This window comes from Chenopodium album, chromosome 16 (assembly GCF_948465745.1).
Source record: "Chenopodium album chromosome 16, dcCheAlbu1.1, whole genome shotgun sequence".
Lineage (NCBI taxonomy): Eukaryota > Viridiplantae > Streptophyta > Magnoliopsida > Caryophyllales > Amaranthaceae > Chenopodium > Chenopodium album.
This window is the reverse complement of record NC_137849.1, coordinates 6,869,604-6,893,470: the sequence shown is the minus strand read 5'-3', so window position 1 is coordinate 6,893,470 and position 23,867 is coordinate 6,869,604. Positions and strand designations below refer to the sequence as shown.

The window sequence follows — 23,867 nt, the reverse complement described above, 5'->3', positions numbered from 1 at the left end:
TGTTATCATACACTTAAGCATGGTGGCGTCCAAAGGGAAGGAAGCTAGAGTAAAAGAGTCGCCAACAAGTTTTAGGAACTTGTAAACCGTTCACAGGGTGAAGGTTACACCCCTTAACGATCCAGGAGATCGCTAACTCCAATAGGTCTGGAACCATGACTGGAAGTTCGGGGATGAAGGTACAAATCCAACCTAAAAGAGATTGAACCTGCCCTAAATAGGCCTCTACTTTATTCTTCTCGTAGTCATGTGCGCTTTCTGACTAACATGCAATCATTAGATTAACCCTAAACCTGTTTAATCTATGTTGGTTGAATATTAATGCACAAACAAAACTATTATTGGTGATCACTTGAATTATAATCACATTAACCTAAACAAGATTATTAATTATCTTATTAAGCGTGATTACAAGTACAAATTCCCATTAATCCTGCAAGAGAGCCCCACTGTGATCATCCCACACTTGAGCCCCACTGTTATCATACACTTAAGCATGGTGGCGTCCAAAGGGAAGGAAGCTAGAGTAAAAGAGTCGCCAACAAGTTTTAGGAACTTGTAAATCGTTCATAGGGTGAAGGTTACATCCCTTAACGATCAAGGAGATCGCTAACTTCAATAGGTTTGGAACCATGACTGGAAGTTCGGGGATGAAGGTACAAATCCAACCTAAAAGAGATTGAACCTGCCCTAAATAGGCTTTTACTTTATTCTTCTCGTATTCATATGCGTTTCTGACTAACATGCAATAATTATATTAACCTAAACCTGTTTAATCTATGTTGGTTGAATATTAATGCACAAACAAAACTATTATTGGCGATTACTTGAATTATAATCACATTAACCTAAACAGGATTATTAATTATCTTATTAAGCGTGATTACAAGTACAAATTCCCATTAATCCTGCAAGAGAGGGTGTGATCAAACAATAACAACAATATATACCAAGCAACATAATAATCATCAATCATAATAATCTCAATAAAGCATAATAATAATAGCAAGATCCTAGGCATGATATTAACAAGATTAATAACAAATCCTAGCATGTCACTAAACAATAAAGATCAAAGCTTTATCCCTAGCATGATACTAACAAGATAGAAGGAAAGAATAGGAAGCATCATAGAAACATACATGATATTAGAAATCTTAGTTGTTACCCTAGACATGATACTAGGAAGCAATAAAATATCCTAACATGATATTAGGAATCAAAATAATCAAAGCATGCTTTCTATATCAAAAGAATAACAAAGTAATTAAATTACTTACTTGGATGCCTCGTATCTCTTTCTAATAACAAAATACACGCGTTAGTAACTTCAAGGAAAATAATAAATCAAACAATTAAATTAAATAATTGAAATAGAGATTAGGGACCAAACCCTCAGAAATATTAACCTTTCATGTCTAGGGCAAAGGCAACTTCGAACTTGGCTAGGTGTGTCTAGAACTAATGTATGCGGTATGGTGTTTGTGAAAAAGCTAGTTTAGAAAGCTAGGGAGAGAAAGAATAAGCTATTGCTTAAGAGAGAGAAGAGAGAGAATTAGAGAATTCTAGGTGTGAATTATTGATTATTGATTGTTGATGATTGTTCCTTGATTCTTGATGATGGAAAATGGGGAGATACGACCCCTATTTATAGAAAAATAGTCCGGAAACAAATCAAGTCCTATTCGGAATAAAACTGGCATCTGTCGCCAGGCGACAGACATCAGCGCCAGGCGACAAGATTAGCGCCTGGCGACAGACATTGTCGCTTGGCGCTAATTAAAAGATAAAACACGCTTTGTACGGAATCCTCTTCTTAATATGATTAAGCAGCTAATTCCGTGTTTATCAAATTAAAATCAGGTTTATCATAAAACACATATTTTATTCCAAATAAAACTCTTTAAAAATATAATTATCAATCCTAATTCCATTAGAATTTAAAAGAACCTTCTAAATATTCTAGAAGATTAAAATCAATCCTAATAACTTTAGGAATAATAATTAATAGGCCCTCCTCTAGATCATTGGGCCGCATATAAAAATCATTTCGGGCCTAATTTAGTATTTTGGCCATAACTTCCTCATTATACATCGGAATTAGGCTTATAATATATCGTTGGAAAGATCTTTTCGAGTCCAATCCAACTACACTATTATTAGACCCTTATTATGGACCAAACTAAACTGGAATGGATACTTTCATAAATAGAGTATGTAAAGAAATGTTTTCAAAAACAGAAAGAGAGATATTTTAATAAAAACATCCACATCACAAGACTTTTCACACTTTCACCTCGTTCGATAATCAAATGACGTGAAAGGTATTCATCACTGAGTTTGGTTTTGGGGAGACACATTTAGGTGTCTACAGATTTGTACCTTCATCCCCGAATATCCAGTCATGGTTCCAGACCACTATGGAGTTAGCGATCTCATGGATCGTGAAGGGGTGTAACCTTCACCCTGTGAATGGTTTACAACTTCCTAAAACTTATTGGCGACTCTTTTGCTCTAGCTTCCTTCCCTTTGGACTCCATCATGCTTAAATGTATGATCACAGTGGGGCTCAAGTGTGGGTTTCTTGAAGTATTCCCTACACTCCCGGTCCATGTTAGATTGATAAAATGTTATTTTATAAAGAAAACAAAGAATTTGGGTAAGTTAGAAGGTCATTAATGCCATTTTCGCCTATTTATGCTCCTATAGCCTTGTATTTGCATTAAAATGAATATTCTTAAGCTATTTCAACCTACAAACATGTTAAATATGGTGAATATGAGTTGTTTGATCGATAAAATCTTAGTTTATAAAGAAAACAAAGAATTTGGGTAAGTTAGAAGCTCATTTATGCCATTTTTGCCAAATTATGACCCTGTAGCCTTGTATTTGCATGAAAATGAATACTTTTAAGCAATTTCCACCTACAAAAATTTTAATTTCGCTGAATATGAGTTGTCATGTATTACAGGATGCCTACCAAAAGAAGCTTGACAAGTCGACCACTCAAGAGTCACAACCAGACCCTAACTAGCTATACTGGGAGGTAGTTGGTGGTATGAAAAAGGGTGTAGTGAAGGGCCTAGGTGCAAGTGCTAGTTTGTTTTACAGCCTCCCTTCTGAGAAAGGTTCGCATTCGTATAATCCTTCCATAGCTTCACAATTGGAGGAACGTGTACAAGCCGAGGTTGTCGAGCGGATAGAGGAGGCAAAAGTGCAAATGCAGGCACAGATGGAGGCACAGTTTGCTACGCAATTGCACGAAGCATTGAAGACGGAGCAGGAAGAGGCGGCAATTGAGAGTAAGCGTATGATGGAGACGATGTTGCATAACTTGTTCTCTAACTGTTCAAGTGGCCTTTCATTTCAGCTTCGTAGGGAAGATGACTCGGACATGAGTGGTGGTGGGGGTGCTCACCAGACTCCGGTGTCGTAGTTTATATATGTTCATATAGGCCTTAGCTTACTATTGTTCATATAGGCCTTAGCTTTTTTGGGGGGAATATAGGCCTTAGCTTAGTATTATATTGTTCATATAGGTCTTATCTTTTTTTGAAGGAATATAAGCCACTGCTTAGTATTGTTCATATAGACCTTAGCTTAATTTTAATATTTAGCTTATAAAACTATTATTACTAACTAAAACAATATTATTATTATTATTATTATTATTATTATTATTATTATTATTATTAGTAACTTGAACATTGTTATTGTAATTATTGTTCAAAGTTGGACTTATTATTATGAATTATGCATTTTATTTTTAATTTTTATTATTTCTTATTTAAATTATTACGATAACAAGTTATAGGTTCAGGTTAGGATGGCATCGTCTAATAGTAAAAGCAATGGTAATAATTGTGCAAATACAGACAATTTATGTAAATTGCGTCCATTTGCATGAAATTTGCGGCTTTCCATACTCTTATATATCAGTCCCTATTTCTTATTTTGCGACTGTCTTATCGGTCACAAAAACCGGGAATATTGCGACCGTCGCAACCTGTCGCAAAAATAGTGAACATTGCGACCGTCAAAGCTGTCGCAAAAGATAGGACACTTCGACCGCCTGTACCTGTCACAAAACCAATAATATTACGACCGTTTGAGCCTATCGCAAAAGTTAGAAAATTGCGACCGCCACAGCCGGTTGCAATTGTAGAATATTACGACCATTACAACTGTCGTAAATATCTAATTGCGATAAGAAAGAAAACGGTCGTTGAAAATATTGAAAACGGTATATTTGCGACCGCCAAGCGGTCGTAATTTTTTGAATTTGCGACCAATTAAATTACGACCAGCAATTTGCGACAGGTGACGGTCGTAATTATTATTAACGACCGTTTTAGGTATTTTCAACTACTGTTGCTGGCGATCACAAAAAACTGTTTTTTTAGTAGTGATGGTTAATTAACTCTACGATTATATAAAAGACAAGTTAATAGATGCACGAAAATTCGTGCGTATGCATATAAGTAATCTATCATCATTTCACTGTTTTTTTAGATGGATTTTTTTTGAAATGGTTTTTTTTTAAGACGAAAATTAGGAGTAGTTATGAAATATGACATTTTTTTAATTGCACTTATTTTTGGTAAAAATGTAATTTTTAAAATGTAGAAGGGTATTTAAGGAAAATCAAAATTTATCAACCTATAGGTCCTTTCTCTTTATATAGTACAATAGATTAGGAGATTGCCACTCGCCAAATTTAATAAATATGGTCACTTAATTACAAAACTCCCTAAATGTGTAGTAATTACGGTTGTCACTATAAGAAATATCTTGCAACATCTACCATAATAAACAACAATGTGCAATTATTAAAGTTTTGGTTTCTTATTAGAATTATCTATTATTTATAGAAGATATAGAAAGTATATAGTTATAAATTAAAAGTTATATACAATCAACACTAATGACATTTAAAACAATATTAGATCAAAAAAGCTACATTTATCTTCCACATATAAGCATCCATACAATCTATCTATAATATTATTAAAACTCAATTGAGCAACATGATATCGCCATATGTCACCCTTCCCACAACATGATTAGGCGACACATGTGTGTGAGGTGGCATCCTATGTGTCATATCTTTCCCCAATATAAATTGATTCCATCGGCATTAGTGTTTTGTGTTATCTAATGTGGAAATCTTCCTTATACATGATTTGCACTACATGAATGATACTCCATATTTCATTCTCATCACCTTTCTCCCTTTATGAATAAGCCCGACTCTATTATCAAGTGGATCCGTAAATAAAGCTCTCCAAAAACTGAAAAAATACGAGATAATATAAGAAAATAGATGCAAAATAAGAAAAGACATAAACATAAACATAAATTGCTACAGCAAATAAATTACAGTAATGGACAAGACACAAACAAAGAGTAAAGAGATGAGAATTATAACCTTTTTTTTAGGACAAAAAAAAAAGTAGCACCATCTTTTATGAAATCTCTGTCAAAGATCAGAGATACCATCTTCTAATGTCTTAACTTGGGTACTTCAAACCTTCAACAATGGCGGCACCAGCTGATGCTAAACCCAGTTACCTTATTCCATGTCACCATCTCCACCGTCTACCAGAGGGAATTTTAGTACGATTGCAGCAAGTTGTGGCCGTCAATTTACGCCGATTCCATCAAATCAATTGTAAAGGAGATGTAGAACTGAAAGATTTTCTTCTTAACGACCTCCATAACCGTAAGTGTTTTAGTAATTTTTTTTTTCCATTTAATCAATTTGCTTGATTTACTCTACTTTTTATTTCCAATCTTTAATAGGAGAAAACATTATTCTCTAATTTAATTAGGCAACTAATCGTCTTATTCCACTTCTAACTAAATTGGTGGTTTCTGGGTGTGATTTGTATTTCACTTCTTAGCGAGAAATATCTAAACCACCGATATATATATATATATATATATATATATATATATATATATATATATATATATATATATATATATATGTATATATATATTGAAAAAAAAAATTGCTAATTTGGTGGATTGAATTAATTATTTAAGTTTAATAACATTGCTCATTTTTGTTTATAAAATCATTCAAGATTTCTTGCTGATTTGGTGGATTGAATTAATTATTTGAGCTTAGTAACGTTGCTCATTTTTGTTTAAATTTTGTAACCGATGACTTAAGTAATTTCGGCAAATAAAGTGACACCCTTATTTCATCCCTTCACATTTGAACTAAGCGGTTCATTATCCCATTCTTATATAGTACTCCATCCTAGACAATTGCTGTAATTTTATAAGTGTAACCACCCTTGGAGGTAAATTATTTATGGTGTGTGGCTTAAAGCAATTTTTTAATTTTAAAAAAAATTATGTGGGTGAGTATTTTTGTTTGTTGCTAATTACACATTTACACTTTCATGTTGTTCTTTTCTCTATATACTGAATATTTTCTAACTAGAATAAAGGGTTTTAAAAAATAATTCTAACCAAATTTTGAAAATTGAAATGAATAATTGCAAAAGGTACATAATCTCATTTACACCAAAACTTTTGTAACTCACCGTTTTAAATTTCAACCAAAAAATAAAGTCACATCATTATTTTTACCCTATTATATACAGTATATGATATGAAAATTTTATGGACAATAACCCATTCCTATAATCCTATACATTACTACATTATGGTAGACTTTGTAGTAATTCTATAATTGCAACCCTGGAGGTAAATTTTTTGATATGTAGCCTAAATTTTCATCTATATAAACTTGTGCAAGTAATTGTTGTTGGTACTAAATATTTTGACCTTATTTCGGGGATAGACACTTTATTCAAGCAGAACACAATGAGAACAACACCCCCTACTAGTATTATACCTTCAAGATTCATCATTGGTACCCCTAGATTTATGATCCAACACTACCAAGATACAATGACTATTTATCAACGACTCTGCCCATGTCTCTTATTTAGTACAATCATGTCTGATCCAACATGGAGTGAAATAAGAGAATTTCCACCAACAACTATGAGCCAACAACCTAAAGAGCACCAAAGACATGAAGATCCACACATGTTGCATATTACAAATTCAACTAATAATGGAATTGCCACAACATCTAATACATTTGGAGACAATGGAAGTAAAAAGAAATGAAGCACAATGTAAGCACATTAGAATAACCACATACTACCATAACAGAAAAAGAAGGCTAAAAGCCAAACCCATGCTTAGTATTTAGACATTAATTAAGAAATGTTCTACCAACATAATGAATATTGAATTCAACAATTTCGTATTAACTTTCATTCCAATTTGTACAAAATCAAACAATTACAAATCCAACTCATAGACTCTACCATACACTGATGCATTTCTCTTTCCACCCATATATATTTTTCCTTTTACATTTAATTATTTAAAAATAAATTAATGTTTACAATATACAATTCTCACTAAAAAAAAAACATGCGGGGCATCGTCCGGGCCACAACCTAGTTATAGATTAAAATTCAATTAATTTTTTAGTAAGTTGTTTTTGGGGTCTAAATAAATATGACTGAAATTAACAAGTTGCAAATAACTTTGTCACACATTTTTGTCCATAAATTTGATATGTTTTTCATCTGTTTATAAAAAATTAGTGTCTACAGCAAAAATAAATGTTACATATTTGCTTTTTTTTAATTAAGTTTATTTACCCTTCTGTATGGTTATTGTTTAGAAAGTTAATTATAAAATAAAAACTCTTTGTGGAAGCAAATTAAAGATCTATAGATTGATAAAATAATTAGGATAAAGATATAAAGACAAGATAAGTAGTAAAGAAATGGACACATAATATTTAACGTGGAAAATAATTAGGATATGTTGGTTGATACATTCTCCCTATGTCCAACACCACTATTTATAGGTAATGTAATGGAGATGAAAGATGTATGGAAAATTCTACACACTTAGGGCCTGTTCACATTTACTGAACTTAGCTAAACTGAATTGATCTAATTAGAGCTGAACTGAATTGAACTGAACTGAATAGAGCTGAAATGAATATTTTTTTAGAGAAGGAAATTAGGAGCTGAACTGAACTAAACTAAATTGAAATTAAGCTGAAGTGAACACGCCCTTACTCTCTATATTCTCCACATAAGTCTAGAATCTTCATGAACATTAACCAATTCTAGTTTCTTCCATAATTTTCTATCAATTTCTCAATATAAGGGAATTTTCTAGAAACCTTGAGATGAAATCAGTCGGGCTATGAAATTTCAGTCACACTAACCCAACACAAATTGATTGAATGTATACAAGTGGTCTGATTTGGTTTAAATTTGAAGATAAATCAAAGAAATATCAATGAACCTTTTAAACTAAACACAAATGACTCAAATCTAATTCAAAGTTCATTCCAAGCATTTATAGCCTTATTTATATTTTAAAGTAAAATTAAATAGCATATGAAATTAGCAAATACAATAGAAATTAGATCAAATAGTAAGTCATGATCGTTTGAGATGAAATCTGATATTGATGAATATCCTCAATCACATTGTTGTTTGATAAAGCCTTCCACGAGAGGGTTTTTCAATCTATTTTAATTTTGAAGTCGAATAATAGTTGATGCAATTGATTGTTGATGTAGAATTAACCCCGCGATATTGTACAATCTACCTGGCAATATTGCACTAATCTTCATAAATAAATTAAAAAAAAAAAAAAAAACCTAATTTTCCTGCACAATCAATAAACTATAAACTCTCACAATGAGTGAAAATAAACTCGATATACAAGTAGAGATAAACAAATAATTGGTAGAAAAACTCTCTAATAAAGAGATATCAAACGGAAATTCATAGTGAGCATAAAATAAAACTGGAAGGAAAAACAACAGATCTAGGAGGGTGGTAGGCCTGGTAGACCCTAAAATAGAGAACATGTTCTCGTACACCTGGGTGTACCTTCCTCTAGGTACACCTAAGGGCATTTTCGTAATTTTCCATTTAGTTTGCCCTACTGTACTTTCTTTCTCTTTCCTCCTCTTTCATGATTTAACTCAAAAATCTCTTCAAATTATAGAATTTGAAAACAAAAATCATTCAACAAGCTCGATTGATGATGAAAAAAAAATCGTTCAACAAATTTGCAGAGCATAATTAAGATGAATTTCACAAATACGTATAAATCAAAGGAAAAATTGCCCAGAATATTAATCCCACCTTTGGGTCGTCCGCTAAAAATAATCCCACATTTGGATTATTTTTAAATAATCCCACCTTTATACCCACTCCGCTATAAATGGTCCCAACCAGTCATATAACTTGTTATAACAAGTTACCATACACGTGGCGGCCTGTAATTGGTTAAAAAACATAAAAATAAAATAATTTATTTTAAAAAAAATAAAATGAAAAATTAAAAATAAAAAACCATCAACCGCCCAAGCCAACCCCCAACCCCATCCACGCGGCTCCGGCCAGCAAGCCCTTAAACCCAGCGCCGGCTCCAGCGCGCGACTTACCCCCTCCCCCTTCCCTGAACCACCAACCCTCTCCCCCACTCCTTCCCCCGTGAAAACCCAGGCGAGCCACCACGATTTCTACCTTGCTGACCTTCCACATCCCCCGTCCCCCAATTTCGGCAACCTCCCCCATCCCCAGATTCTGGCCGCGTCGATCTCCCCCGTCCACCGTTTCTAGCCGCGTCGTTGAACTCCCCTGCCCCGATTGGCTTGGGTTAATGGGGTTTTGGGGTTGGGTTAAATGGTTAATGAGGTTAAAGGGTTAGGTAAATGGGTAAATAGGGTTGGCTTGGCTTGGCTTGGCTTGGTGGGATTCCGATCAGCGCGGTGGTTTCAGGTGTGGGTGGGATGGTGGTTCTAGGGTTTAGGTTGGGTGGTGGCTGAATTGGTGTGGCTTAGGTGGTGGTGGTGATGATTTTTTACTTCTTTTTTATTTTTATTTTTTTTACTAATCAAGTAGCGACACGTGTAAATTCTACTTAAAAAAAAATTTACCTACTCAACCGGTTCCAAGTAAAATAGGACCATTTATAGCGAAGTGGGTATAAAGGTGGGATTATTTATAAATAATCCAAAGGTGGGATTATTTTTAGCGGACGGTCCAAAGGTAGGATTATTCCAGGCAATTTTTCCTAAATCAAAATAATTCCTAAATTTAAATTGGGATTTTTTGTAAATTGCCACCCTAAAATGTACCATGTGTTGAAATAACTACCCATTTTTGTTGAAATTAAAAATAACACCCCATATTTTACAAAACTGTAGGTTTTACCACCCTGACCTATACTCCGGCCAGTTTTCCGAGCATGTGCTCCACAATTTCATTATGAAGAACCCTAATTTCCAATTTAAGTCAAATTTAATGAATCAAACAACTATTACATCATTAAATTCCTAATAAAACACATTCTAAACACCAAATATTGTATAACTTGAATTCTACTTCATAAAACATTGCAAAATAACCCAAAAATAAAATAAAATTAAGTGCGTTCTTCAATTACCTTGTTGTACAAATTGGTGTAAAAAAATTTAAGTGCATTCTTCAAAGGATTCGCTTGTCAATTTTCAAAACTTGGTGTAAAAATTGGTAGAATTTGTGGAAAAAATGCAGAATTTTAAGTTTGAGAGTAGTTTGTGAAACAAGGGAGGAAACAAATCAAGAAATAACTTTTTTAAAAATCAAAAAATAGCCGTTATGTGGGGCCCATGCTCGGAAAACTGGTCGGAGTATAGGTCGGGTGGTAAAACCCACATGTTTTGTAAAATATGGGTGGTTATTTTTAATTTCAAAAAAATGGATGGCTATTTCAATACATAGTACATTTTTGGGTGGTAATATACAAAAAAATCCTTTAAATTAAATCAAGCAAAGATCGTAACGTTGAAGGTCATGCCGGAGTTCAGCAACGCGGAGGCGGCACAACTCCTCAAGCCACAAATCAGCATCGCCGGAAATTTCGTCGGCGACGTCGAAGGTGATGCAGCGTTTAAGGTCGCGGAAATCCGCTCACAAATGAGAGGACAGAGGAGTAAAGTGAGAGAATGAGGTGAGTTTCTCGAGAAAGAAAAATTTGTGTTGATTGGAGAGAGCATGCCTTGCTGCTGCTATTGAAATAGGTTGAAAACAACAGATATATAACTTATGAGTAGAGGAGTAAAGAGTAAAGACATGAACCCAGTCCTCGTACCTCCTTCTCCCGATTTATGTTGTGGTGTGACTAGGGGTGAGCAAAAATTAAGGATACCTTGACCTGGAACCGGAACTGGCTCGGAACCGCAGAATCCAAAATCGGAACCTGTAGATCAGGTTTCGGTTCCGGGTAATAAAATTGGGATCTTGTTGCAACAGGTTCCGATTCCGGGTAATAAAATTTTTGACCCAGAACCTATTGGGTACCCTGTTAGTATAAGTTCTTTATAGGGTACATGAAACCGAAACCTATCATTTAAGCCCAAGTATAAAAGCTCTATATCAAAATTGTATAAAAGTCGTCACCTACCTCTCTCCCTCCTCTTATTCATTTTTCATCTTTCTCTTAAACGTATTAATATAAGTATTTGTAATTTTGTATTAAATATTCTGGACAATCAAGTAACTATTAAGCTTACTTTGAAAGATAGGGTACCCTGTTCCAGAACTGGAACCTGTAGGTTCTGGTTCCAATTCCTAATTTTTAGGAACTTTTGAACAGGTTCCGGTTCTGGGTCCCGTTTTTAGGAACCTATTGCAACGAGTTCCCGGGTCTTGGGATTTTTAAAGGGTACCCTGCTACGCTCACCTCTAGGTGTGACGATGGTTGTTGCAATATTGTTTTGCTCATTTAATAAATGAGCAAATTATTTGTTCATTTATTAAATGAGCAAATGAACCTAGGTGTATAGTACACCCGGGTGTATATAACAAATTCTACCCAAAACAACATAATTTTTATAGAGTTTTGAGGAGGATACTATAAAGAGAGAAGATATCAATTGGCTGTTGGTGTAGTGGTGATTGGGACAACACTTGGTAATGAGGATCCGTGTTTGATCCCCCACAACAACAATTGGGAGGGGACTGAAACCTAATCACCCAAAACTGATCCCCAAATTCGGATTAACCCAAAGGATGAACCAGGTGGAACAAAATATATATATATATATATATATATATATATATATATATATATATATTATATATATATATATATATATATATAGGGAGAGGCTCATGTAAGAACACCTCTCTTATGTGAGAAAACTTTATATGTGAGAACACATTTATGTTCTAATATATTAAGGTAGATGTTCAGAAAATAAATTAAACCCATCATCTTCAACCTCAACATTCTCTCTCCTCTCCTCACCAACACTATCCAATCTCTAGTTCCTCTATCACCACCACCGCCTGTTCCATAGCATTTATGCCGTCACCTCTTTCACCATCATTCTTTCTCTTCTCTCCGACATCATGACCAACACTCTCTCTCCTCTCCACGACGACCACCATCACCACATGCTCAAGAATTTCATGTGTTTTATATCAACTTTTGAACAATTGTAGTCAAGAATTCAAGTTGTGAAGCTTAATCAAAGGTAAACCAAGCTTAATTGACAGTTTAATATGTGAAATCAAAATTTTTTCATCCAAATCAATCAAATTGGGCAAATTATAGAGTTTAAAATTTCAAGGAATTTTAATTGAATATAAGAAACTAAACAACAATTTATATGTTTTTGTTACCTTGGAAATCAAGAATAAACTGATCAAATCAATTCGTTGTAAAAATGGAATTTCAATTCGTGTTCTATATTAACGAATTATGTTCTAAAAACTGTTACATATGTTCTAAAACATGTTGCATATGTTCTAAAAAATATTGCATATATGTTCAGATTTGTATTTGAGTTCAAGGTCTTAAAATTTGAGTATCATGTTACAATTAAAACTATATTTTGAAAAGCTAAGCTTATTCTTCTAAGAACTATTACATATGTTAAGAATCATTGAGTCTAGGTTCTAAATTTCTAGGCATTTTGTTCTAAACGCTATGCTACAGAAAGTTAAGTATGATGTTCTAAAAGATGTTGCATATGTTCTAAAAAGTTCTTCTAATGTTCTAAATTTTAAAGTGTTCTTACATAAGTAGAGCATTTTCTAAATTTTTACTCACATGTTATAATTCTTAAATCAGATGTTCTAAATTATACTCACATAGATGTTCTAAATTATTACTCATACGTTCTAAATTTTAATTTGAGACACATGTTCTAAATTTTTACTCGTATGTTCTAAATTTTTACTCACATGTTCTAAATTTAAAATCAGTTCTCATATAAATATGAATTCTCACATATGGGTCTATTCTCACCAAATCCCTCCCCTATATATATATATATATATATATATATATATATATATATATATAAAAGGGGGGAGGCGACGGCTTTTTCGGTCCTAATTTTCTTTGTTGATCCAAATTTTAATACCTTTGCCCAAAATGTACAGATAAATTATATTTATTTATTTTTACAAGATAATTATATTCATGGCTTCAAAAAAGTTATATTTATGTTTTCATGTGATAAATTATCAAATTTTATAGGATTTTTTTACTTTTACCACCAAAAAAAATCAAAAAAATGTTTTTTACCACCAAAACTTCTAAAACTTTTATTTTACCACCAAATAAAAAATTAAAAATTGTTTTTTACCACCTGTCGTCAAAAACCTAACGGAATTTTTTAAATTCTTCGATTTTTGTGTCAAACACATGCTCTCTAGGGGTTTTGGGGGGCACTTTGGCCCTTCGGGTCCAATTTGAGGTTAGAATTGACAAAAAATGATCGAAAATGCCTCATTTTGCGTGTTTAAAAAACCTCGATTTGCGTGAACACGCAAAACGAGGCATTTTCGATCATTTTTTGTCAATTTTGACCTCAAATTGGCCCCGTAGAACCAAAGTGCCCCCCTAAACCCATGAAAAACATATTTTGCGTACGAAATTCGAAGGAAATTTTTTTAAGCCGTTAGATTTAACGGTTTTCTTGCCGTTTGGTGGTAAAAAACAATTTTTAGTAATTTTTTTGGTGGTAAAATAAAAGTTTTAGAAGTTTTGGTGGTAAAAAACAATTTTTTGATTTTTTTTTGGTGGTAAAAGTCAAAAATTCCAATTTTATATTGAAAACCTTTGGATACATAGATGACAGGTAATATACAAGACGTAGATATTGTTTTTCAAGTATAAAAAACCACAAAAGCATACATTAAAGCACTAGTTAATATAAAATATACTCCCTCAGTTTTTTTAAATGCATCACTTTGATTTTTGCACTATTCACATATCATGGTTAACTTAATTTTTTTACCTCTATAAAATAAATAAATGTTATTATATAATATATCATTAGATTAGTCATAATGTCTGGTTTCATAATATAATTTTGTTACAATTTTTACTAATAAACAATAAAAGATATTAATGATCAAAGTTGTGTTTTGGCATATATGCCAGTCAAACTGATGTAAAAAAAAAAAAAATGGCTTTTTAAGATTATTATGATCAAACAACTGAACATCACGAATAAAGACATCAACTTAATACACTTCAATTTAACATGTTTAATCATTACATTATACGGAGTAATATTCAATACTCTGTACTCCATAATAGAACTTCCAAAAATTCAATATAGCAACCGGGACATTACATGAGCCACACACATTCAAGTTTTATTTAATTAAAAACATAACTTACAATATCCAGCGGAGTAATTTGGGATATTACTCGACCCACACACTAGTTTTTATGTAAAAACAGAACTCGTTGCAAACCATCATCATCGATCCTACCTTATTCAACTCATACATACCCTAGTTGGTACTTGTAATAACTTGTCATAAAACCCGACCCGATTATTAAGTTCTAAAATTAACATGGGATCGGTATGTTTGGCCGGGACTCCAGCCCCAAGGGATGACATTATACAAAGGAAGGGCCTGGCCAGATCTAGCTTCAATTAATAGCAAAGATAAAGGAGGTTCAAGAGCATTTGGTGCATTAAGTATCCATGTTGCACCCCACGACCGTTGGACATCGATCCATCCACCATATTGCTGCTTCAACTTCACACTTTCTATTCCTTCCCCATCTTCATACTCGATTATGAATGCAAAGTAGTGTGGGTTCGAACCCGGATCCACTCTAATCGCCACTGGCACTCCCGGATAGTTACATTTCACCCTGCACCATTTGTGTTACATTGTGTCATTTTAATAAAGATTATATTGGGCTAGGTTTACGTGAAATTTATGGAAAGTTCTTACTTTATCACGTTATTAGTAATAATAAGAATTATTATCGTGTTTTGAAATGTAATAATCACCTAATGGAAGATTTAGTGTCTACTAAATGTATAGTTCGTTATAGTTAGTTAATAAACTCTTGACGTCTTAATGTGAAATGTTCATGGCAAGATTGCTAGCATGGTGTTATGCGGTTATGCCTTATGGGTCATGTACATTACATGCTTTTTAAGCACTTTTATGCATAGTTCAAGAATCAAGACTATAATAACATTTTACTTGTACCATTATTCATAACTTTAGTCTTAGACTGTTACTGGTATTGATGCAGTCAATACACTATCTAATATTCCATCCATTCCAAAATAGATGACACGTCTATTTTTTATTACATTTGTCAATGCGAAAATTCAATTAAAAATATATTTAATAATACTATAGTAAAACAAATAATACAATTGAATTTTATTTAAGAATCTAATAAGATCTCATCATCTCATCACAAGACTATTTATTATTCTACAAATCATAAATGTTATTCAAACTAAAGTTTATAAATATTGTCAAAATTCAAAACGTATCATCTAATTTGGACCTGAGAAAGTACAACACAACGCCTAAGTGCCTAACCCTTTTTTTTTGGATGGATATGGAGAAGGCCTAGTGAAACCTTTCACAATTGAACTTAGCAGTTAACATGCTAGGTACTATAGGAGTGGGGGAAAGGAAAGGAAAGGAAATTTCCACCTCAAAGTGCTCTCTAATGGAATTTGATCAGACAGCCTCAGCCAGTCAGCCTAAACCTTTCTAGCTATTAGGTCAAATCTTGTTTGATCCGTACCATTATGGACTTACATATAACAGCATAACAAACACGTATACACGATTAACTTGTTGATGGCATGGTTAATTTGGTTGTTACCTTTGGTATTGGATGTAAAGATTACCCGCATTTCGTAGTTGGTCAGCAAGGCCATACTTAGCCATGGCACCAAAAGATTTTCCACTCAAATCAAAATGAGCCATATCTGAAGGGCGGCAACCTGGGCAGTGATCTATTATCGTCACAGTCACTCCTACTCCTGAACATGCACTATGTTCGGTGCATTTTACCTATGTCAACCCAATAAACATGGATAGCTTTACATGGGTACGTATAGTATATTAATCATCGCATGCATGGACAAATGGACTACTTTTACTTTATACAATTATTCCAAAGTAATATTCGCAAAAAAAAAATACAAGGTTTAAGAAACGTAAATGTCTCGTTTTGTGCATTAAAAAAGTCTCGATTTACGTGTTATGAGGCATTTATGTTTTTTTTTTTTTTTTTTGCCAAATCTGAACACAATTTGAGTTTTTATGGACCAAAATAGCTCCCAAATTCTTTTACGAAATGTTTTTCAAAACGTAAATCAATAAAAAAAATATTAATAAGTGGAAAGTGGGTCCCACTAACGAAATTTGTTAAGGAATGAATAACGACAAGGTTAATGACTTAATGTATACTTACTAAATGTACCTGTGGGTTACTGCATAATGTGTAAAAAAAAGTGGAATATCTATTGAAATCCATTGTAATCCACTTGTGAGTGTCCCACATTGGAGAAAGAGAAGAAATGATTCCACTTACAAGGTAGAGGAGTTATTCCTACTATTGTCAATTGGTTTTAGTATAGAAGCTCCTAAGCCTAGTTTGTGGACCAAACTCTCCTCCTCCTCCTTCGGATTGTCCAGACTCATTTTATATTGTCTCAAAATTTAACAGAAGGATACAGAGGAGAAAAGCAAAATCAAGAGGATTATTGTGTAGATAAACCCTTTTATATTTATTTAAAGACATTATACACTAGTTACTCATTAGACGTACAAATGTACAATATATAGATATCAAAACTCTACAACTCTGTTGAATGTATATTGAGCGCATTTTCGCCCAAATCCTTTTTTGGCCACAATTCCTGTATAATTATATTGTCATATACCATTATTTTATTTTTATTTTTATTTTTTTAATCCATTTTATATCATCTACTTCCTTTTTTTAGTTCCTTTACTTTTTGTGGAGAACATCTATGCCCATCACTATAAATTGAGTTGTGTTGGGCCATGAACTTTAATTTTATAATGAACCAAATCATTTTACTCGACATCGGACAGATGTCAAGCTGAAAGGCCAAGTGTAGTACAGAATCCATGCACTAAATACAATAGAAAATATTGCCATAAAAAACAAATACAATTGAAATTTTGAAATAAGGCTTATTCTATGCCGTATATCTTTTATCTGTCTAGTGTAACAAATTTCAACATATTTCAAGGATAGGAGAGAGTGAGAGACTTATTGAAAAAGGAGTATATTAAATGGCAAATTAGATGGTGCACTTAATCAAAAATGATAACTTATGCAATTAAGGGTTAAGTTATACAGTATGGTTTTTTTTTTTTTTTTTTTTTTGGATTGACAACATTGCTCATTGTTTTAGTTAAGAATAACTTTCTACCTCTTACAAGTTAACCCGACTTACTTTGACTGGCTAGACGCTTTAAGAGTTGGTGGGGCCTAAGGGTAAGGGGATCTCCACACTCAAAATATTCTTCTTAGGATTAAACCTTCTATTCAAGATTGCAAGGTTCTTTCCTAACTACATACTAAGCTAAGCTAATAATAACAACATTTTATAGCACAATATATATTTTTAATACATACATTTGTAGTGAAAAATGCCTCGGAGATATTCTAGCTTTTGATACGATCCTTTTAGTACAACCTAGTCAAACTTTTTGTTAAGTGCCCCGTATTGACTTTTGCACTATTTACATACATTACTTTGATCAATGTTGGTGATTTTTACATAAGATCAAACATAACCATGTGGGTATTTGTTCAAATTATCTCTATATATATAATTTTTAATAATATAAACATTTTATAATTCATATATATATTGGTAAATTATATAAAAATAATTTACTACATACTTCGTATATTTCTGTATATTTCTTTAATATAGGTATTTTATTTTTTAAATGAATAGAGATTAGACATGTTCTAGTTATATTCTTTTTTTTTTTTTTTTTTTTTTAAGTATTATGTCCTTTGCTGTTTAGCCCTAATGTTTTTTTTATAAAGAATTTGTAGTCTTTGACCTCTTATGCTCATCGATTTTTATTCATGTTATTTGAGTTTAACATGAATAATGAAGTATGTATTTATGTTTTCGAGCGCACACTATGCAACTAAATATACAAATCATTAATATGTATTTATGTTAGGCACACAACCTATAATTGGTATACAATAAATTTAATTTGATTTCTAACACAAATTAATTTATGAAAAAATAATAAAACCTGATAGCAAACTCCACATCCATCACCAGCCGAAAAAATGGAGGATCCACAAGATGCTGTCATGCCCGAAAATGGAGGCCTTTCCACTGAATCTAAATAACCACACGCTCCACCTACATACATACCATAATATTCATTTCTTGTAAAATTTTATAATATTAATGCAAATCATATTTCCACTATTATACTTTGATATATCAATTAATATTGGTATATACTTTGTAATTTGTATTATATATATAAATCAATATTTTCCTCAAAAAAAAATTAAAAAAAAAAAAAAATCAATATAAATAACTTTATTCTAATTAAAACAAGTTTTGCTAAGTTTTTTATTCAATAATTATCCTTGTAAGATTTACTCTCCTTTCTAACTAATATACAATAATAACGTGAATTTAACATTTTAACGAAAATTTTGTTCACAAAATATGTATATATTAAAAGAAACATGTATATATACTTTAGTTGTTTTTATTAAGAATATTTCAAATTACATCTTCATTACTCTTAAATGGAACAAAATTAATGATAAACAGTCAAAAAAAACTTGAAATAAAAGAACAAGCTTAATTAATTTCGATAATCAAAATTATAGATAGTCCATACCGTCGTTACCAGCACCATTCGGGCTTCCATACCATGTAGCACGAGCAGGAAGCCAATAAGAATTAACGCGTCGATAATCACTGGTGATATTAAGTAATTTGGGGTTTTGACAATGAGTGTGATAAATTAGAGAGAAGAGATAATAGAATGGTTTTTGTATTGCTTGCTTGTTTATTATTCATCAATAGGTTGAGTATTTATACAAAACCTAACCTCATAAGATAGGAAATAATATTCCTAAAAGATATACCATATATCCTAATGATATATTCTCAAAATAATATCTTAACATAAATATCCTAAATATATTATTCTCTTAAATGATATATACGGAAAATATATCACACATATATTTTCCGATATCTCTAACACCCTCCCGCAATCGTAACGGCAGTAATACGAACGTTGCGATTGGAAATTCTTCACTTTGTTGAAGCCGAGATGCACACTCTTGTGATGTCGCCTTCAATTTTTGTCTCTTCTTTTCAACGATGAGAATGTTCATCTTTTCGAACTCATCAGTCATCAATCAAACAGGAACGTCATTCTTTTCGAACCTGCAAATATAACAATTTTTGGTTTTTCCAGAGCAAAACCGAGCTCCAATCAAATATTGGTTTGTCAGAGTAAACCACACTCAAATTTCTTATTGGCCTTTCAGAGTAAACCACACTCAAATTTCTTATTGGTCTTTCAGAGTAAACCACACTCAAATCCAAAAAAGCAAAATTATGCTCGAATCAACTCACAAACCTCGTCTCACGGCACAAGGAGAACCAAATATATCTTGTCTCACGACACAAGCGAGCCGTTTTTTTTTTTCATCTTTGAGAGTCAAAGACACACCAACAACTTTATTTTGATCTCAATGCTTAGAAAAGCCACGCATGATGTAATGTATACATCAAGTCATCAACTCAAATTCTGCACCAACACTAACTTGCACAGCGGAATAAACTAAAAAAAAATTTGGTAATTTTTGCTAAAGGATCATCCCACCGGTGGGTTTAATTTCTAACCCACCGGTAGGGGGGAAATTTTTTATGAACGGTCCCAAGATTTAACCTGCTCTTGATACCATGATAAATTAGAGAGAAGAGATAATAGAATGGTTTTTGTATTGCTTGCTTGTTTATTATTCATCAATAGGTTGAGTATTTATACAAAACCTAACCTCATAAGATAGGAAATAATATTCCTAAAAGATATACCATATATCCTAATGATATATTCTCAAAATAATATCTTAACATAAATATCCTAAATATATTATTCTCTTAAATGATATATACGGAAAATATATCACACATATATTTTCCGATATCTCTAACAGAGTGTAATTAAGAAGAAGAGCAAAAATAAGAATAAAGACGTAATTATAGATATAAGCCATTATAAAATTATGCTTAGTACGTAATGATACTACTACGTACGTATTAATGTTAGTAATAGTGAAGAGAATTGTGATTAATTCAGGTACTGTCTGTTGTTGCTATTTATAGCAAAGAAGTGCCTTCGGGGTTTATTATTACGTAGGCCACTAACCCACTTTTGGTATTTTTTTTTTGTAGAAATAAAATACAACTTTTATTAGAATTGAATCTTATTCCATTTTGTGATTGGCTCATTGCCTACATACCTTTTAGCATTTCAAAAAATAATAATAATAATAAAAATAAAAAAACACATTCTATCATTTTTTCAAAAATTAAATAAAACCAATGTTAATAAAAAATAATAAATAAATAAAAATACCTTCTAGCATTTATATCTGTAAAGTATCACTTTATTAACAATTGGAATGCATTGGGTTGAACTTTTTTTCTAAAAAAAAAAATAGGATCTTCATATCGTATTGGTTTATAGAGGTTTGAATCAAATTAACGAAACGCGAAACGAAAATGTTATAAGTTTAAATTTTTTTTTTTAATGAAATCTAAAATTATTTTTAATACATTACAGTATTTAATATAGTGAGCACAATAAACTAATCTGTTTTTGAGATAATATAATAATAATAATAATAAATAAATAAATAAATAAAAAGTCTTTAAGCTTTTTAATATAAAATTAAAAAATAAATTACTCAAGTAACACCCGGGGCCCTATTCACTTCACATTAAAGAAATAATATTCAGTAAAAATAATTGGAAAATTCTCTTTGATAACATTCTACTATATATTTTTCTCTTTGTGAATTGTACAAATACTTATTATCTTTGATAATCATATTTATATTAAGTTCATTATGACAATAATGATAATTTTTTAAATTAATCTTTAATTATATTAGGATTTTTTTAAAATTTAAATTATTTAAGAAAAAATAAAAATAAAAAAATCAACCGTTCTCCCACCACTCAGCACCTTTTCCTTGCCCCTCCTCCAGACCTCTTTTATGCTGGCGACCCCACCCACACACTTCGCCCCCACTTCTGACGCCAGCCCAACCCCCCTTCCCACTATTGCATACCCACCCAAGAACCCCCTCCCGTGTCGGAGAAACACCACAAGCACCCTCCCCTGCTCGTCGACTCACCCCCATCCCTTTCCCTTATCCCGACACCAACCCCTCTCCCTTTTCCCCTACCCAACGGCCCCTTTCCCTTTCCCCCACCCCAAAACGATCCCCAACCCTAAATATTCCCCCACCCCGAAACCACCCTAATAAAATAGGTTTAGGTTTGGGGTTCACGGTTTGGGGGTGTTTTGGGTGTGGGAAAGGGAGGGGGTGGGTCAACGAGCAGAGGAAGGGGTTCCTGGTTGGTGGTGGTGACTTTTTTTTAGTTATTAAAAAATTAGAAAAATCTAAACATAGATAATATTTTTTTTTTCCAATTTACCAAAGAGAAAAATAAAAATTCACTAAAGATAATCATTTTTTTTTCCAATTTACTAAAGGGGGAAAAAAAAAATTAGGTGTTACCACATAGAATTTCCCAAAATTGTTTAACTATTTCAATTCATTAAAATTAAGTTCATTCATTATAAATAATTTCATTTCAATAAAAATAAGTTCAATTCAATAAAAATCAATAATATCAAAGAAGAAATAAATTAGAAAATCAATAATAATAATAATAATAATAATAATAATAATAATAATAATTCAAGTTTAGTAAAATTACTTTCGATTCAGCAAAAATAATTTCAGTTCAGCAAAAAAAGTTAAGTGAATAGGGCCTATTTTTAAAATTAGTACCTTGAAATTAAATAGTTAAAATGTTTTTTTTTTTTTTTGGAAAAATACACTTTATTAATCCCAACTTTGTCCAATTTACTTTGAATAATCCCAACTTTCACTTTTGTTTTCTTCTAACAATTCCAAACCGGTCAATGAAAGTCAACAACCTTTTATTGTAGATTGCTGGACACGTGTTGGCATGTAAATGGTCCAAAAATATTTGTTAAAAATTATAAAAAAGAAAAAAGAAAAACCAAATCAGCCCAGCCGTTAAGCCCCAACCGCCACCTTCTACCCCCTGCAGCACAGTCGCACTCCCCCTAACCACCTCCTTCCCCGACCATCCAACCGGAAATGATCCCCTCCCCAGCCCTAGCATCGAAACCGAATAAAATCCTAAACCATTGCCCTTAAAACAACCCCCACCCTATGTTTGAGTTAAGGCGTGCCCGTGTTCGTGACTGTCGGGTTTGTGGGGAAGGTGACGATGTCGGTGTCGTCGTCAGTATCGAGGAAGCTGATGAGATCTTCGACGAGGTCATCGGAGTCGGTGATGGCGGCGGTGGTTAGGGAGGAGAGAAAGAGGGTGAGGAAGAGTGATTTAGGGGGTTGTGAGCTTGCGGCTAACAGCTATGCGGCAAGGGGTGGCTATAAGGGTCCATTATGGAGGCGGAGGAGGGAAGAGGTGTTTTCCGGTGGGTCTGGGGAGGAGGGGATGTCGCTGGGGAAGGAGGATTGATTTCCAGGTGGCCGGATTTGGAAGGAAGGTGGCTGTGGTTATTTTTTTAATTTGGTTTTTAATTTTTTTTTGGACCATTCACAATGTGACATGTGGCATTTATATTATTTAAAAAAAATTAAATCCTTTTTAATAGGTAACCGGTTTTCGGGATTGCTAGAAGAAAATGAGGTGATAGTTGGGATTATTGCAGAATAATCGATAGTTGGGATTATTCAAATTAAATTGGACAAAGTTGGGATTAATAAAGTGTATTTTTCCTTATTTTTTTTCGTCGAAAACAATTAAAATGAATTTTTTTTAAGAAAAATAGTGAAAATGGTTAGCTACATCGTGAGGCTGGGGTTACTTATTTAGGAATTATTCAGTTAGTCAGGGTTATTTATTATGGGTTTATTTAGTCGGTCAGATCTTACTTATTCTGAGTTTATTCAGTCGGTTAACGCATTTTCGCCGAGGTTACCTAATCAGGGGTTACTTATTTAGGGGTCACTCGGTCGGTCGAGTGTTACTTATTCCGGGTTACTTAGTTGGTTAGCGTGTTTTCTGTATGGGAGTAACCTATGACCAAGTAACCCTAACCGAATGAGTAACCCTTGAATAAATAACGAGTGAATAAGTAAGTAAAGTAACCCATGACCGAGTAATCACTGACCGACCGAGTAACCTTAGAATA

The 23,867-nt window shown here is 32.7% G+C and overlaps 1 protein-coding gene across 1 annotated transcript; it reads right to left on the bottom strand.

Annotated features, from left to right (window-relative positions):
* Nucleotides 1-14,915: 14,915 nt before the first annotated feature.
* Nucleotides 14,916-20,661, bottom strand: LOC145583830 (expansin-B15-like). The gene is made up of 5 exons (XM_081640795.1): nt 20,600-20,661; nt 19,269-19,381; nt 18,660-18,772; nt 16,225-16,415; nt 14,916-15,240 (listed from the first exon to the last, which is right to left on the bottom strand). The coding sequence occupies exons 1-5, from the start codon at nt 20,659-20,661 to the stop codon at nt 14,916-14,918; spliced, it is 804 nt and encodes a 267-aa protein (XP_081496921.1).
* Between the last annotated feature and the right edge of the window lie 3,206 nt (nt 20,662-23,867).